General features: G+C 37.8%; 1 protein-coding gene across 5 annotated transcripts in view; it reads left to right on the top strand.

The window, feature by feature from the left end:
* Positions 1-13,884, top strand: part of WDR25 (WD repeat domain 25) — a gene marked incomplete at its 3' end in the record, with an annotated part of 66,111 nt that extends 52,227 nt beyond the window's left edge. For all 5 annotated transcript variants that reach the window (XM_080346081.1, XM_080346078.1, XM_080346079.1 and 2 more), the window contains 3 exons: positions 10,680-10,850; positions 13,149-13,289; positions 13,663-13,884. In XM_080346081.1, the coding sequence (XP_080202207.1) occupies positions 10,680-10,850; positions 13,149-13,289; positions 13,663-13,884 (534 nt within the window). The remainder of the gene's footprint in view (positions 1-10,679; positions 10,851-13,148; positions 13,290-13,662) is intronic.
* Between the last annotated feature and the right edge of the window lie 264 nt (positions 13,885-14,148).

The following is a 14,148-nucleotide window of genomic DNA, read 5'->3' as shown; positions in this document are numbered from 1 at the left end:
TAAAGACAGTTTAATAGATAAAGAAAAAGCTGTGCATACAAGCAAAACAAAACAAGGGATTCATTCACCAATTCCCATCGTCAGGCAGGTGTTCAGCCATCTCCAGGGCAGCAGGGCTCCATCACATGTAACTGTTACTTGGGAAGACAAACACCATTACTCTGAACATCCCCCACTTCCTTCTTCTTCCCCCCAAATATATACTGAGAATGACACCATATGGTATGGAATATCCTTTTGGCCAGTTCGGATCAGCTGTCCCGGCTGTGCCCGTTGCCAGCTTCTTGCGCACTTGCGGCCTTCTCACTGGAAAGTCCTTGACTTACTATAAATATCACTTAGCAACAACCAAAACGTCAGTGTATTATCAACATTCTTCTCATGTTAAATCCAAAACACAACACTATACCAGCTACTAGGAAGAAAATTAATACTATCCCAGCCAAAAGCAGGTTAGGAATTTCAATGGATTCTCCAGACATTGCTGCTTTCAGCTTATATTTTTATCTCTATTCACAAGAAAAAAAAACCCAGCCAGCTCTCTACCTTTTCCATCTTGCACAGTTATGAACATGTTCAAGATTGGATAAAGTGTCCTAGCCAATATTTTGAAATTTATCCTGTTCTAACAAGTGCCACTTGCTCTTAACAGAAATAGATGTCTGATGCCTTTTACCACCTTGTTTCAATTTTGATGCAAGCAACCCTAATATCTTTCAAGTGCTTTCATCCTAATTTATTACAAGATTTTCCTGTTTGCCTGTCATTCAGCTTGGAATGATGTGTGGGTGAACTAATGATTCTTTTTGTTCCCATCATCATACTCCTGATAGCCTTTTCAGGCTTTGCATCATATTTCATCAATAGAGTGAGCACCATAAATGAAGAGCTTGGATCTTGTTACTCATTGCACGTTGAAAACTCAATTTCATCATTCACTCGTAATTCAATTTCAGAGGTCATTCTTTAGGATGTACTCCTGTGTTTTAACAGGCTATCCACTTGCACATCTTAAATTTAACTATGTGAGGCAAAATGATAATTGTATATTAGGAAATGAGGGAATTTTTGTTGGAAATTCAGAAGAAAGCATTAAGCATCACAGAGATAGGTAGAATGACTAATAACAAAAATAATGTCCAATTACACATACATATGTGGTGGTTGAAGTGCATTGCTTTGTGCCAGTGTGCCACATTGGTGGTTTCTGCTGATGGAGAATGACACAGACTAGCTGATAGTGGTATTTTTCCAAATTAGTACTTCTGAAATCTCACTTTGATTATGATGGGCAACTAATTTTCCACAGGAGCATGAATTTATGAGCATAAATTACTAATATTTATTCATGTCTTGAATGTGGTATAAAAATTAGATTTCTGAATCCCAGAGACAATGTATGAAGATGAGTTTGAGGCAGCCTTTCAGCTACTAAAACACAGAGAAATGTACAATAGGCTGTTAATCAGAAAGGCAGATATAAAAAAAAAAAAGGAGAAATGTTGAAAGACATTTATTGCTAACCCTGTTCTGTTGTGCAAATAGGCAAAATTATTTCAAGTGTTGGATTTTTGCATTTGGTATTGAGCAGGCTAAAGAATGAACGAACAGTATGGGAGTTAAAATCTTCAAGATAAAGCTAAGCAATATACTTCAGAGGAATGAATGGATGGAACAGCTTGTTAACTGCTCAGTGAAATATAAAGTACATAGGCTTCTCAAAATTACAGAGAAAAGTAATCAAAGCCTGAAAGGAAAAGAAAAGAATAAAAGACGCAGTTGAATAGCATGTAGAGATTTATTATAGTGGTATTGCTTTCTGCCCAGTTTTGTCTCTAAGAGATTATTCTGAAAATCTTATATTGCTGTATAACAGATTGATTAAATTTAAAAAACATTTGGAGAATGTTTATAGAGACTTTATGAAAAGACCAGAAAACTTGGAAGTGAACCGCTGTGTTTAAAAAAAAAAATAAAAAATCTCTGCAATGTTGACCGAGGAGAGATCATCATATTGAACAGCCCCCATGGGATCTTTGGACCTCAGAGCTGAACCTAGAAAAAACATGTAAAATGCCCTGTAAAAATAATTGTGCAATAACACTGAGACCTTAAAGTAGTAATGTATTTTAGAAGTATTTTCTTTCTCTGAGCTGTGGACGAATTTCTTGAGAAGTTCAGCACAAGCCAGTTGAGTTACAAAGTCACTCTCTTCTTTGGCTGATCTACATTCACTTTTCAGACAGGAGACAATATGTGTTCCAACTACTTATTCTACCTGAAATTTTAATATTCCTTGAAATACCAAAGAGAACAAAGGATTGAGACTTGTATCCTCTAGCTAGTGTTCACAAAAGAAAATGTGACTACAGCTGATTTTTTTTCTTTTTAAATTGGGTTTCTAAGCTCCCACAGTTGTAATATCGAACGAGACTACAACTGTGACTGTCTTGTACTGTTAACACTTTTAAAGGAGTTCAGATTCCTTATACCATGAGTGAATTGTCAGACTGAATTGGAAGGATTTATTTACATTTGTCAGCAAGGTTTGCATAGTGTAAAGGGGGGATGCTATTAGCTCTGCTGAAAGGACATACAGTATTCAAGAACTTGCATCTGAATAGATTCATTTAAATTTTCTAAATGTATCCATATAATTATTTCTGAGTTTTTCATCTTTTACCTTTTTTTTTTCATTCTGCTTTGATTGATGAAACTCTTAATATTTTGTAAGTATTCAGGAACTCATTCTTTATCACACGCACACAGAAATGCAAGGAACTCTAAAGGCAGGGAGATTACTAACATTTTTTTGAACTCTGTTAAAAACAGAGGAATAATTTATGCAGCTCTTGGATGTACTCTGTTTTTGATCTCTTCTCTGTTGATGTTCGTGTGTTCTGTCTCATAAACCACCCAAGCCTGCTGGAGCTTTGGCAAGAGGTGTCTGCTGGGGCTGTCGGAGCAGCAAGTCCTGATGAAGCACCATCCAGTAATCTGGAGAGGGAATAAGTGGAAGGCCATAGGGCTGTGGCTCTGATCTTTAAGCAATACTTGAAAGTTCTTAGACCTTCATAGACGCAAATCCACCGCTTACGTTAAACAGAGGAAGGACATGGAGCAGTAGAGACTTGGTAGTATGACCTGACACAGCCACAGAACAGACTTTGAAGGAAAGATTAAAGATACAAGGATAAGTGAAATACTAACTAAAAAAAAAATCATAGAATCATGGAATCATTTCAGTTGGAAGAGACCCTCAGCCTCATCAAGTCCAACCATAACCTAACTCTAGCATTAAACCATATCCCTAACAACTTCATCTAAATGCCTTTTAAACACCTCCAGGGATGGTGACTCCACCACTTCCCTGGGCAGCCTGTTCCAGTGCCTGACAACCCTTTCCGGGAAGAATTTTTTCCTAATATCCAATCTGAACCTCTCCTGGCACAACTTGAGGACATTTCCTCTTGTCCTATCACCTGTTACTTGGGAGAAGACACCAACCCCCACCATGCTACAACCTCCTTTCAGGTAGTTGTAGGCAGTGATGAGGTCTCCCCTCAGCCTCCTTTTCTACAGGCTGAACAGCCTCAACTCCTTAAAATAGTCATAACAGTTAAGCAAAGGTAGACTGTGTGAAGCTTACTTGATGTTACTGTATGATTTCTTCCTTGGGCTTTGACAGAGCAATTCGAGAAGTTGGAGAAAGCATGGACTAACCTAAGTATCTGAAAATGGGAAAACTAACTAAAGGGGAGATTGTAAAAAAGGAAACTGACTGGGAGGAACTTAGTGAAGTGCTTCAGGAATGGCTTCAATTAGACACCACATTCAATATTTTCTTTTAGAAAAATGTTTGTTACAGAAAGTAGTGTGCTAGTGCAATCAACTGTAACAATAAAAAAGAATATAATACCATGTGGGAAAAGTAGGAGTGACCTATTAAAGATGGGATGGGTACCAATGAATGCAAAGGTCCAGCCTTTTGGGCTTAATAACAAAATTTTGTCAGTACATAAGATGATTTAAAAAAAAGACAAATACAAAGTCAGTCTATTGGAGTGATAGAAAAATTTAAGGAAAACTTAGATTTGAGGATTTACACAAAATTCCCATTTTTGAAACTGAGGTATTCTAAGTTGTAGAAAAAAAAGGACTAGGAAAATGGTAGAATCAGTTATTTTCAGCTTTTAAAATTAGTCTAGAAATGCACTGCAGAATTTTTATTATTAACGGAGGCCAAGGCAGGGTTATTTTTTTCCCATCTTGGTTCATTATTCTCGATTGAACGTTTAGCTACAAATTTGCAACTATCATCTATACCTTTATGCTTAAAAAGGAAAAAATGAAAGAGATGCTCTTTATGTTGTTAAGCTATTTCTCCATCCTTGAGTTTATAAAGAAATAAGCCTAAGCCATTAAAGCAGACTTAAAAATTTAATAAATTTGGAGTGCAAGTGCAGTGCATTTGTTTCCTTGGAAACATTCTATTGCAATTTCTTTCAGATGAGATGCAGTCTTTTTAAGTAGCATGTATTTAGAAGACCTAATGAATTTGACTCTAGATCGCATAAAAATATGAAAAAAGGCTGTAGAAATTGGTGGAGCTACTTGCACTTCTGGTTACTATAGAAACAGCCAATACATTGTCATGTACTGGTGGTATTAGAAAGAACAATGTAATTAAAATAAGATGATTTATTCAGCACTTTGGAAAATAAAAATTATTCTTCTCACAGTGTGTCAGAGGAATCCTTACTGAATCTATGGACAGAAAGTTCAAAGAGAAGTGGTGAGGGTGCATTTGTACTTGTGTAATGACGTTTGTTTTTAAATGTTAACATTCAGGGAACCTTTCTGAGTGCAAAGGCACATTTTATGTGTTTGTAACACATACGTGAGCAGTCCTGCTGTGTTTATTTGGAAACCTCACGCGGTAGCATCGCAAATGAGAATCATAGACCTGTCTGTGTGTACGAGCTCTCTGGGAGCAGCTGCTCCTGGAGAGGCTGAAATGGACCAGGAACACAAAGTGCCTCCTGGAGCATGAGCATTCGAATGAGAAGCTGTCAGAGAATAGCAGTTCCAGTTTCAGCCCATTTCTAGACAAATTTTACACTCCCAGCAGTGACCAGTACGCACTGAAAAAAACCAAGAGTGTGAAAGCACAGCAAACTTCTTTATCACAATTCCCAGCAATGGTTACCCAGGCCTTTCTGACTTACAGTTTGGGGACCTCCTGCACCGCACATACTGTCTGTGTCTTTCAGGGCTCTCTTTGAGGTTTCATGCTGTGGAATTGGTTATTCTTGATTTTCTTTTTTACATCTGCAACATGTAAGGAATCCATCAGCTTAAAAATGCCTTGTGTGAAGAAGGATCTTTCTGTGTTTCGAAGCTGCTTTCTGCTAGTTTGGAGCCTAAATTCTTATAATGTGAGAAACCATTCACATTCTCCATGCTGCTCATACTGTATTTCCAGTTCTTTCATATTCCCTTGGTAGTCTCATTTCTAGACTGAAAAGTTAGTTAGATTATTGCTCCTCATAGAAAAGCCATTCTGTAGCACAATGATCTTTGTTTTTTCCTTTATACAGATTTCACTTATCCTGTTTGAGATGAGATAATTTTAAACAAAAGTATCTAATGGGAAGATACTTATTTTCCAATAAATGGCTGATACTTTCCATCACAAGATTCTTCTCAAGCAATCTGAAAGTGACTTAAAAAACCACAATGTACATTTTTCATACCTAACAGCTTATAGGTAAACACTAGATTAAGCTCAATCACTTGTTCGTTGTAATCAGTCTCCCTTTCATTTTAATTACTCTCAGGACCTCTCAATAATCATGAGCTGTATCTGAAAACAGAGAAGTTACAAACAGGAAAAAACTGAAATTGAAAAGCAAACTATTTTTTTTTTTCAATAACCTAAAGAGAAATACACCAGTCTTATGTTCAAATACTTTGAAAGAACAGAAAACTGTAGCATGCTTGATCTTCCTGTCTATGATATTGTCATGTGTTTTGATTAAAACTGCCATTATATCTTTCAGATGGAGATCAGAGACATAAATTGAATTTGTCATGGGGTTGCGGTTTTATTGTGAGCGTGTAGCTAAAAATCAAGTAATAGTTATCTGCCTCAATACCTTACCCTAGAGAATAGATCAACACAAATGCCTTGCACTACAGTGGATAAAAATGCTTCTGTTTTGTGGAAAATAAGCTTTCAGTTGAAATGCACTTTTTATGACTAGTATAGGTGTAGTACTGTTTCACAGAAGAAACTTAGATCAGGCCCCTATAGCATTAATTACTCAATCTGCCAGTAGGAAGAAGCAGTTTCATGCCAAAGCACTCAATCCGAAAAGACAGGACAAGAAGTAGAAATAAAAAAATGGCCATTCTACAGGTTGGAAACCACAGCACTGGTTGACCAAGACTTTTTTTTTATGACCAACCGGATTGCCTGTAGTCCTGTTAGATTTCTTGTGAGACCTTATCTCCTAATGCTCAGGACAATGACTATAAAAGCACATTTCTTTCTCATCACTTACATAAAGCTTGAGGAGGTTTTAGGAGAGTGCAGTGCATGTGGGTTATGATTGACCAACACAGAGCTGGTGTGAGCAGCAGCTTCTGAATTGCTTCTGTGGAGGCTTTGAGCTTTCTTGACAGACTAAATACCAGGAACTGCATGTGCTTTATGCAGAGAAGTATTATAGAAAACCCATCTGAAATGTATATCTTGAATTCAGCATCACAGCATGCTTTTCAAATCACCAGAACCTTAAAAGTCTGTTTGAAACTGATTTAATTTGCTTAAATTACCTTTCTAGTTGAATGCCTGCAGCCATGAACTCTTGCCTTAGTGAAGAAGCTTTATTACTATGTTGGATTTTGTTGACACTAGAAACTATTACGCCTTCCTTTGAAATGATTTCTTTTATGTCCAGAAAATGCTTAGATTGAAGAAGTGGACTGTGGTTTTCCAATGCTAATGGGTGATAAATCTGCAAATAGAAAAAGAGCAAAAGCTGTTATTAACAAACTAAAGCCGCCAGGGTAGGGAAACTGGTGCCCAAGCAAGTTCCTCAGGCATGTCATGAATTAATTGTTCAAGGTAGAACAAAGCAGGTTTAATTATGAGTACTTTTCTGAGCAGGGGTGTTGCAATTAGTTATTTTTGAAAGCTATCTTTATGGGAGAATTTAAATACTATGTATATCAAGTTCCCAGCTGCTATTCAAAGTGTTAATTTATTGTCCTCTGAGTCAGTTCTTACTATGTGGTTTGAAGATTAAATGATATAGTTTTTCTGAGGTACATATCAAACATATAGAAAAAGATGGTCTTTTGTACCAGTTTTTATAAAGGCAGTTTCCTGTTGCAGAGCTAAGGTACACAGGTAATTTGGTTAGACAGTCTATTAAGTAACAGACAGTGAAATACATTTAATGATCAGCAGTGAAAATGTTTAAATTGACAGTGGCAGTTTATGTAAGAGCCCAACAGGATTTCAGCAAAAATTACAAGTATGTTCACATCACCAACTTTACAATCTCGTCTGTTTCCTTACTGAGAGCTGTATGTTGCTCCAAAGCCATGTTAAAAACAAGTCTCAAACCTAAACCTAACCACTTAACAGTGCTGGACACAATGTATGTATGGATATGTACACACATACATTTCACAAGGGATTTTTGGAATCTATGTCTGAGTGTGTTTCATCTTTAAAATTAGAAAACATCAAAGAATCAGTACTTTGAATGACCATTTCGGATTATCTTTTCTTGGTCTATATTTATCTTCTTTATTTCCTGGCAGCAATTGGGCTTTGTTTCTGCCTCTCTGTCCCTTTTTCTACACGTTTGTGCTTCTCCACTCTCTGATCTTCCCGACTCTCTGGGTGGGACTTGTCACTTCTGTGAAGGTGCCTGCTGCTAAGTAGCTGCCGCCTTCAGTCTGTCAGGATGGTAGAGCCTTTTGTGTCCCCTCCTCTCAATTTAACTTTATTTCAGTTCTGTATTTCTTGCAGTTGTCAGGTTTCTGTATGTTTTTCCATGTCTCATTCCAAACAGCTATTATGTTTTGTGGGCTTTTTTTAGTTTGGATTTAAAAAAAAAATATTTATTTTTAATTTTTACTCCTATAAAATAGCTTCATTTTCTACTTTACTAATGAACTACGGGCTTCCTTTTGTAACTATGTGAAGAAATAGCTATGCATAGTGATTTCTCCATAGGCAAAGTGGAAGCTATAAATATGCAAATTTCACTTTTGGCTTTACAAAGTTTAATTGCTTTGTATGTTATGCAGATTCCTAGGCTGGAAAATCTGATGAGAGCAAGTAACACATTTGTGTATTCACTATCTTAAAAATGCAGGCAGATTTCTGAAAAGTGTGCCAGTTTTTTTGAGTCTGCAAGTTTACATCTTGCTGATGTTATTACAGGGTGTGTAGGGTGCTTGAATGACCGAGATTCTTCCCTGAATGCAAACGTCGCATTTCTGAACTGTACATTTCACAGAGTCTGTGAAAAGCAATTGGAGCAGCTGCTGCTGCCGTCCTTCCACATGTCGAGATCACAGACAGCAGAGCTGAAAGGGACCTCAGGAGATCACCCTTTACTGTGAAGCAGGATCAACTAGTTCTCAACAGTTCCAAACAGATGCAGATTTTTGAGCTTAAGGCAAGAAATCAAGATGTTCTCATGTTATGTGTGGTATTTGAAATTCTTTTTCTTTTATTGGTTAAAGTAGAAAACAGAGTAATAATCCAGGTTATTTCACCGTGACACATTAAAGTTATTCCTTTAAAAATGTATGTGCTTATAGTGTCTGTAAAAGGTCTGGGCCCTGAGGTCAGTAGTCACATGTCATGTTAGGGCTATGAGGAAGGCACTAAAAGGCCTCACAAAGTTTAGAACCATTTCAGGATAGTACTTCAAGCACTCTCTATGCTCTCTTGGTTTTTCTAGTGAGGTTAGAGGAATGACTAACCTCTGAACACCCTATTAGAAGTGCAGGCTGCTGTGTTTTAGCTATCTTGGAGAGAGAGATTTAGATCTTAATAACTAGAAGTCTTCCAGTGTCCTAGTTTTAAGGATCACCATATTCAGAGAGAAGGAGTGCTTTGATCTGGCCACTTGCCTTGAAGTTTCTTTTCACTGGAGTCAAATCAGAGAAGAGGAAAGCAAAGGTATTGATTTGCAAAATTCAAAGCAGACAACATAGATGCAGAATTTCCCGAAGAAAGGTGGAAAGAAAGGAAATTCAAATTATTCATATATTCCTTAGAATAGTTCAAAATCCCTTACTTTTTAAGATCCAGCTCACAGGCTGTTAAAATATTCAGAATCCTGTGGCTGAGGACCTGCTCTGCATGGATTCAACCTACTTTCGTATAAGGCCTGAAAGAGGATCTAGATTTGGGAACTGCAGTGGTTTTAATTTGGGAGAAATTTAGGAACTTCGATATTTCCTTTTACATCACAAACTGCTTTAGAAATTGTTCATATGCATTAATTACATGATGGGAACTAGTCTATGTGGCCCAATATTTACTCTACATACTTCAAAGTACTGATGACTCTTTGTTTCCCTGCTGCCCTTCATTTTCACCAGTGATAGAAAAAGCCTCTGCTTCAGCAGAAGCAGCAGAGACTGGCTCCTGCCAGGACTGCCCGTAGGCAGGTGAGCCGGCAGGTGTTGGACTGAATCCCCATAGACAGAGGCAGCATCCTGGCTGAGTCCTTCAAGCATGGAGCTGTTTGACAGCAGTGCTCCTGTCACCTCCACCCCCCATCTCTGGCAGCACCTTAAAAGAGCAAATTCTGCTGGGGTTTCTTTTTTCAGGAGAGCATGTGAGACCGAGCCCTTAATGGGATTGAGGTGTCTTCTGCAGGGTGAGTGGGGCATTCTTCTGCTGGGGGAGTCCACGTTGACCCCGTAGGCAGTTTCTGACCAACTGTGCCAGCTTTGCTTCCTTGCCAAGCCATCCTGACGCTGGGGTCTCACTGCTTGCAAGTTAAGCAGTGACACATGGCAGTGTGGGACAGGGAGAGCCTTGAATTATCAAGTTTACTCGTCCCCAGCCATAAACAATTATATATAATGAAGTTTCGAATGATCAACAAGAATATTCACTTCCTGACGTGTCCTTTTCATACCTGTGAGTCCCAAATCGCCACTAACCTAATTCCTTTCACTGCCTCTGTAACTAACGGAAGAGTTTGAGAACAAAAAGACTGCGAACTCACACATCTGAAGTTTCCTGGAAGGAGGAAGAAGAGATCTTCAGAGTGTTCTGAGTTCATAAAATAGAAGGGAGTTTGTGTAGATCCAGCTCCACAACACTGTGTTGTCTAAAGCTCTTATTGGGTCTAACTTTAATTCTTTGGGAATTTATAACAGAATCTTATGTATATATAATTGTACAAACTGATGCTTTCTTTTATCTCATTTAATTTTCCTGTGTGTGGACTGTTTACATAAATTAACAAGCTATTTATTATACTAGTACTTCAACATTTAAAAATCAATTACTTTTTCACATTTTAAAATAATATATGATTTGTTGGAGATAGTTATTAATACAAAGAGAGAAAAATATATCTTATAATGTTATTCTAATCTGTCAAAAAATTACAAACTTTTTTATCCACTAGGTGTTAAGAGTGTACAAAGCTGCAGTACAACAGACATTGGATATACTCTTCCTCCCTGAAGGAAGAGAATTTCTTACAAGCACAGATGCAGTAAGCCGGGACTCAGCTGATCGTACCATTATTGCATGGGACTTCCAAAGTGCTGCGAAAATCTCCAATCAGATTTATCATGTAAGATTAACAACTAGCATTGTTTAGGTCATGAATTAGTACTTCATGCTTGTCAGTGTTGTAAAAAAAAAAAAGGCTTTTGATTTTCTGTAAGATCGTCGTGTGATGTATAAAATGCTCTTAAGTTGAGGGCTTCCTTTACTTTTATATTTTAAAACCAGTCATTCTTAAAAATAACCTTGAAGACTGGTAGTTGTGTTAAAAGTATTTACATTTCAGTGCTCATTCACTGACATCTAAGCTATAGTCAGGCAAGGCCACTGCAGTGTCATTCTAGCGTGCCAATGGTACATGGCAGTAGTTGCTATAATGCCATGTTTCTTTTCCCACACTTTTCCTCGAACAGCAAAATGATACATTTCTTGTCAGCTGCAATGAAGGCTATTGACAAATGGAGTTTAATATTCGCATAATAATAGCAACCTGGTACAGGCATATAGATATCTAGTAGAGCATAATCACAGAGGAAAAATTTACTTTTATCAGTGCAGGTGCAGTATTTCTCTCAGTAATCTATCCAGGCAAGATCTTTAATGGACTAAATTGTCTAGAAAAGCTGACAGCTTCAAAGGAGATTACCAAGGAAGTTAATAGATAATTCCAGCTCCCTGGGTCTTTTCTGAAAACCCAAGTCTAATATTCTATGTAATATAGTATGGCTGGATTGTATACAGATGCTTTCTGGCTGAAATTAATAGTTCTCTACTGACAAGAACATGTAGTTGATGATCTAATGGGATTGTTAGATGTTTAATTTTCACAGTTCTGTCTTTGTCCAGTATTGGATATATTAACATCTTGGATAGGCAATAGGGAAAAAAAGAACCCCAACCTATGAATATATGAAGTACAGACTAGTCAGGTTCAGTATAAAGGAGTAAAAGCCAAACAACTTTTTTCTCCTTATCCCCCACCAAACAAACAATCCATACAATCTACCTCCTCTGGACTACAGCATCTCTGAAATGCACAGTTTCCCCCTCTTCTGTGCTGTGAGTAAACAAAACTCGATTGTGATTTTGGAAACTCTGCTTCACTTTTATGAGTTTCACCTTTAAACCCTTCAAGATGGGAGAGAACCCTGAACTCTCCAAACAGATTAGATCCCAGCAAGACTTGATCTATTGCTTGCCTGCATTAACAAATGAATAATTAAGAGCTCTAAAAGAACCCATTGCTATGGTATACCCAGCACTACACAGTGCTCCTGCAGGTTGTGTTGTGCTTTCTGATCCCTTCCTCTTACACCGTTTCTGCCCAGAAGCAAGCAGGCTCCGCCATGGAGCACGCCCCTAACCAGGCACACAGCCTAATCCCGTTTTGGTTTCTGTGTCAAATACATTACAATACTCAGAACTTTTTTGCCAGTTAATCACTTCCAAACACATAACAAAAAGTCTGATGCTCTTCCCCATCTACCACATGGCCCGTGGTCTCCAGTGGTCACTGCCAGCCTGGTGTCCTTCACATGCAGATACATCCTACAGCCGAAACTCTCTTAGTTTGTATTCCTGGCATCAAAATTTGATACTGTGTCTTTGGGTTAGGCTGAAGCTAGAAGAGGTTTGGGCCTGGTGGAAACTTTGTGAGAGCAGTTGATTTCTGATGCAATCAATCACAATGCAGAGTTTTGAAAGTAATCTTAATTCAGTCTTAAATAGAAATACTAAAGCTAAGTGTTAGTAATTTTTGAAGATATTTAGCAATAGTCTACAAATCGCTGTCATAAGGAGCTTCTTACTTAGTAGGCTAGTAATGATCTTTTTTTTTTCTTCTTTCTTTTTATAAGGGTGAGGTGGGGGAAAGTCTCTGTATAAATGGGATGATTTCCATTCCTGTCGGTGTAGCCAGAACTGAGAGGACGGAGGATTTGAGAACTGTACCAAGTAGCATGGGAGGCACAGTTATTGCTGTAGAGGAAGGGATGTGGGAGAAGAGGATTCATTTTCACGTTGAAACTCTAGTTTTCTTTGGGCAGGAAGAGGATGACTGTGTACCATCAGGTTGGAATTACCTTTCTGCAGCTGTTCTGCAGTATAATTATGATTCAGAGGGAGATGGTGTTTTGGTCAGTATCTAGGAAATCAAAGTAGAGATTTGATTTGATATCTGCCTTGGTGTAAGATTTGCAGTGCATTGTAATGAGTTAAGTATCTTTCTTTATATAAGGTATTCAGTGGAGATGACTTATGTATACCTTACCTTTTATGGTGTTTCAAATATGTCAGAAGATAACCTGATTCCTTTGAACAAACCTGTTGTTTCATATAACAAAACTTTCTTTAAAATTATTTTCAGGAGCGTTACACATGCCCAAGTTTGACTCTGCACCCAAAAGAGTCTGTGTTTGTTGCTCAGACGAATGGGAACTATATGGCTTTGTTTTCTGCCCAACGACCTTATCGAATCAACAAAAAGAAAAGATATGAAGGCCACAAGGTATCCTTTTTCATCAGGACCCTAGTATCTAAGTTTGGAAGGAAGACAGATAGGAAAGTACCTGTGCTTTTTAATGTCTGCTAGTAGTCTTTGATTATAAATCAGTGATAGATATTAATTAGCTTAATTTGCTTTCCCATGTGCCAGTCTATTTTAACTCATATGTGCTCTAAAGAAAATAGTTATTAGAAGACTTTATGAATACTTAATAGCTTGATTAAATAAGTTTGTGTTGTAGCTGTGTCTTACTAAACACCTGGAGAAGTCCTTAGTGTATATTTATTTAAAGATATTATTTTTTTGGGGGTACTGTATGCATTTTCAGTAGATCACAATGAACTTTTCTAATCAGCACTGTTATTGATTTTCACAGGTGGAAGGATTTGCAGTGGGCTGTGAATTTTCTCCAGATGGAACACTTTTGGTGACAGGAAGTTCAGATGGCAAGGTGTTTTTCTATAACTATCATACTGCTAGGATTATTCGCACTTTGTCTGCACATAAAGAAGCCTGTGTGAGTGCAATATTTCACCCAGTCTTACCATCTCTCCTTGCAACGTGTAGCTGGGCTGGAGAAATCAAGATCTGGCAATAACAAGCAGGGTTACTTTTCAGGATGTCTCCTTTTCATCTGCCAAAGGCATAGGAAATAAACCACAGTATGCAATGTGAAATTTGGTTGTGATGTGTTGTAAGGAGGAGAGACTGTTGCCTTTTCTTCTGTGACCTCAAAGTGTATGCCTTTGCAAGGCAGTTCAGATGGTCTTGTGGTTTGCTGAACAAAGAAGTGGTCTTACTGTCTCCCTTGGCCCTGGTGACATATTTCTCCCCATTTTGTGTCAATCTGTTGGTGTTCATC

Source organism: Nesoenas mayeri (assembly GCF_963082525.1).
Source record: "Nesoenas mayeri genome assembly, chromosome: 5".
Lineage (NCBI taxonomy): Eukaryota > Metazoa > Chordata > Aves > Columbiformes > Columbidae > Nesoenas > Nesoenas mayeri.
The sequence above is the reverse complement of the archived record's forward strand: the minus strand, read 5'-3'. Positions and strand labels throughout refer to the sequence as shown.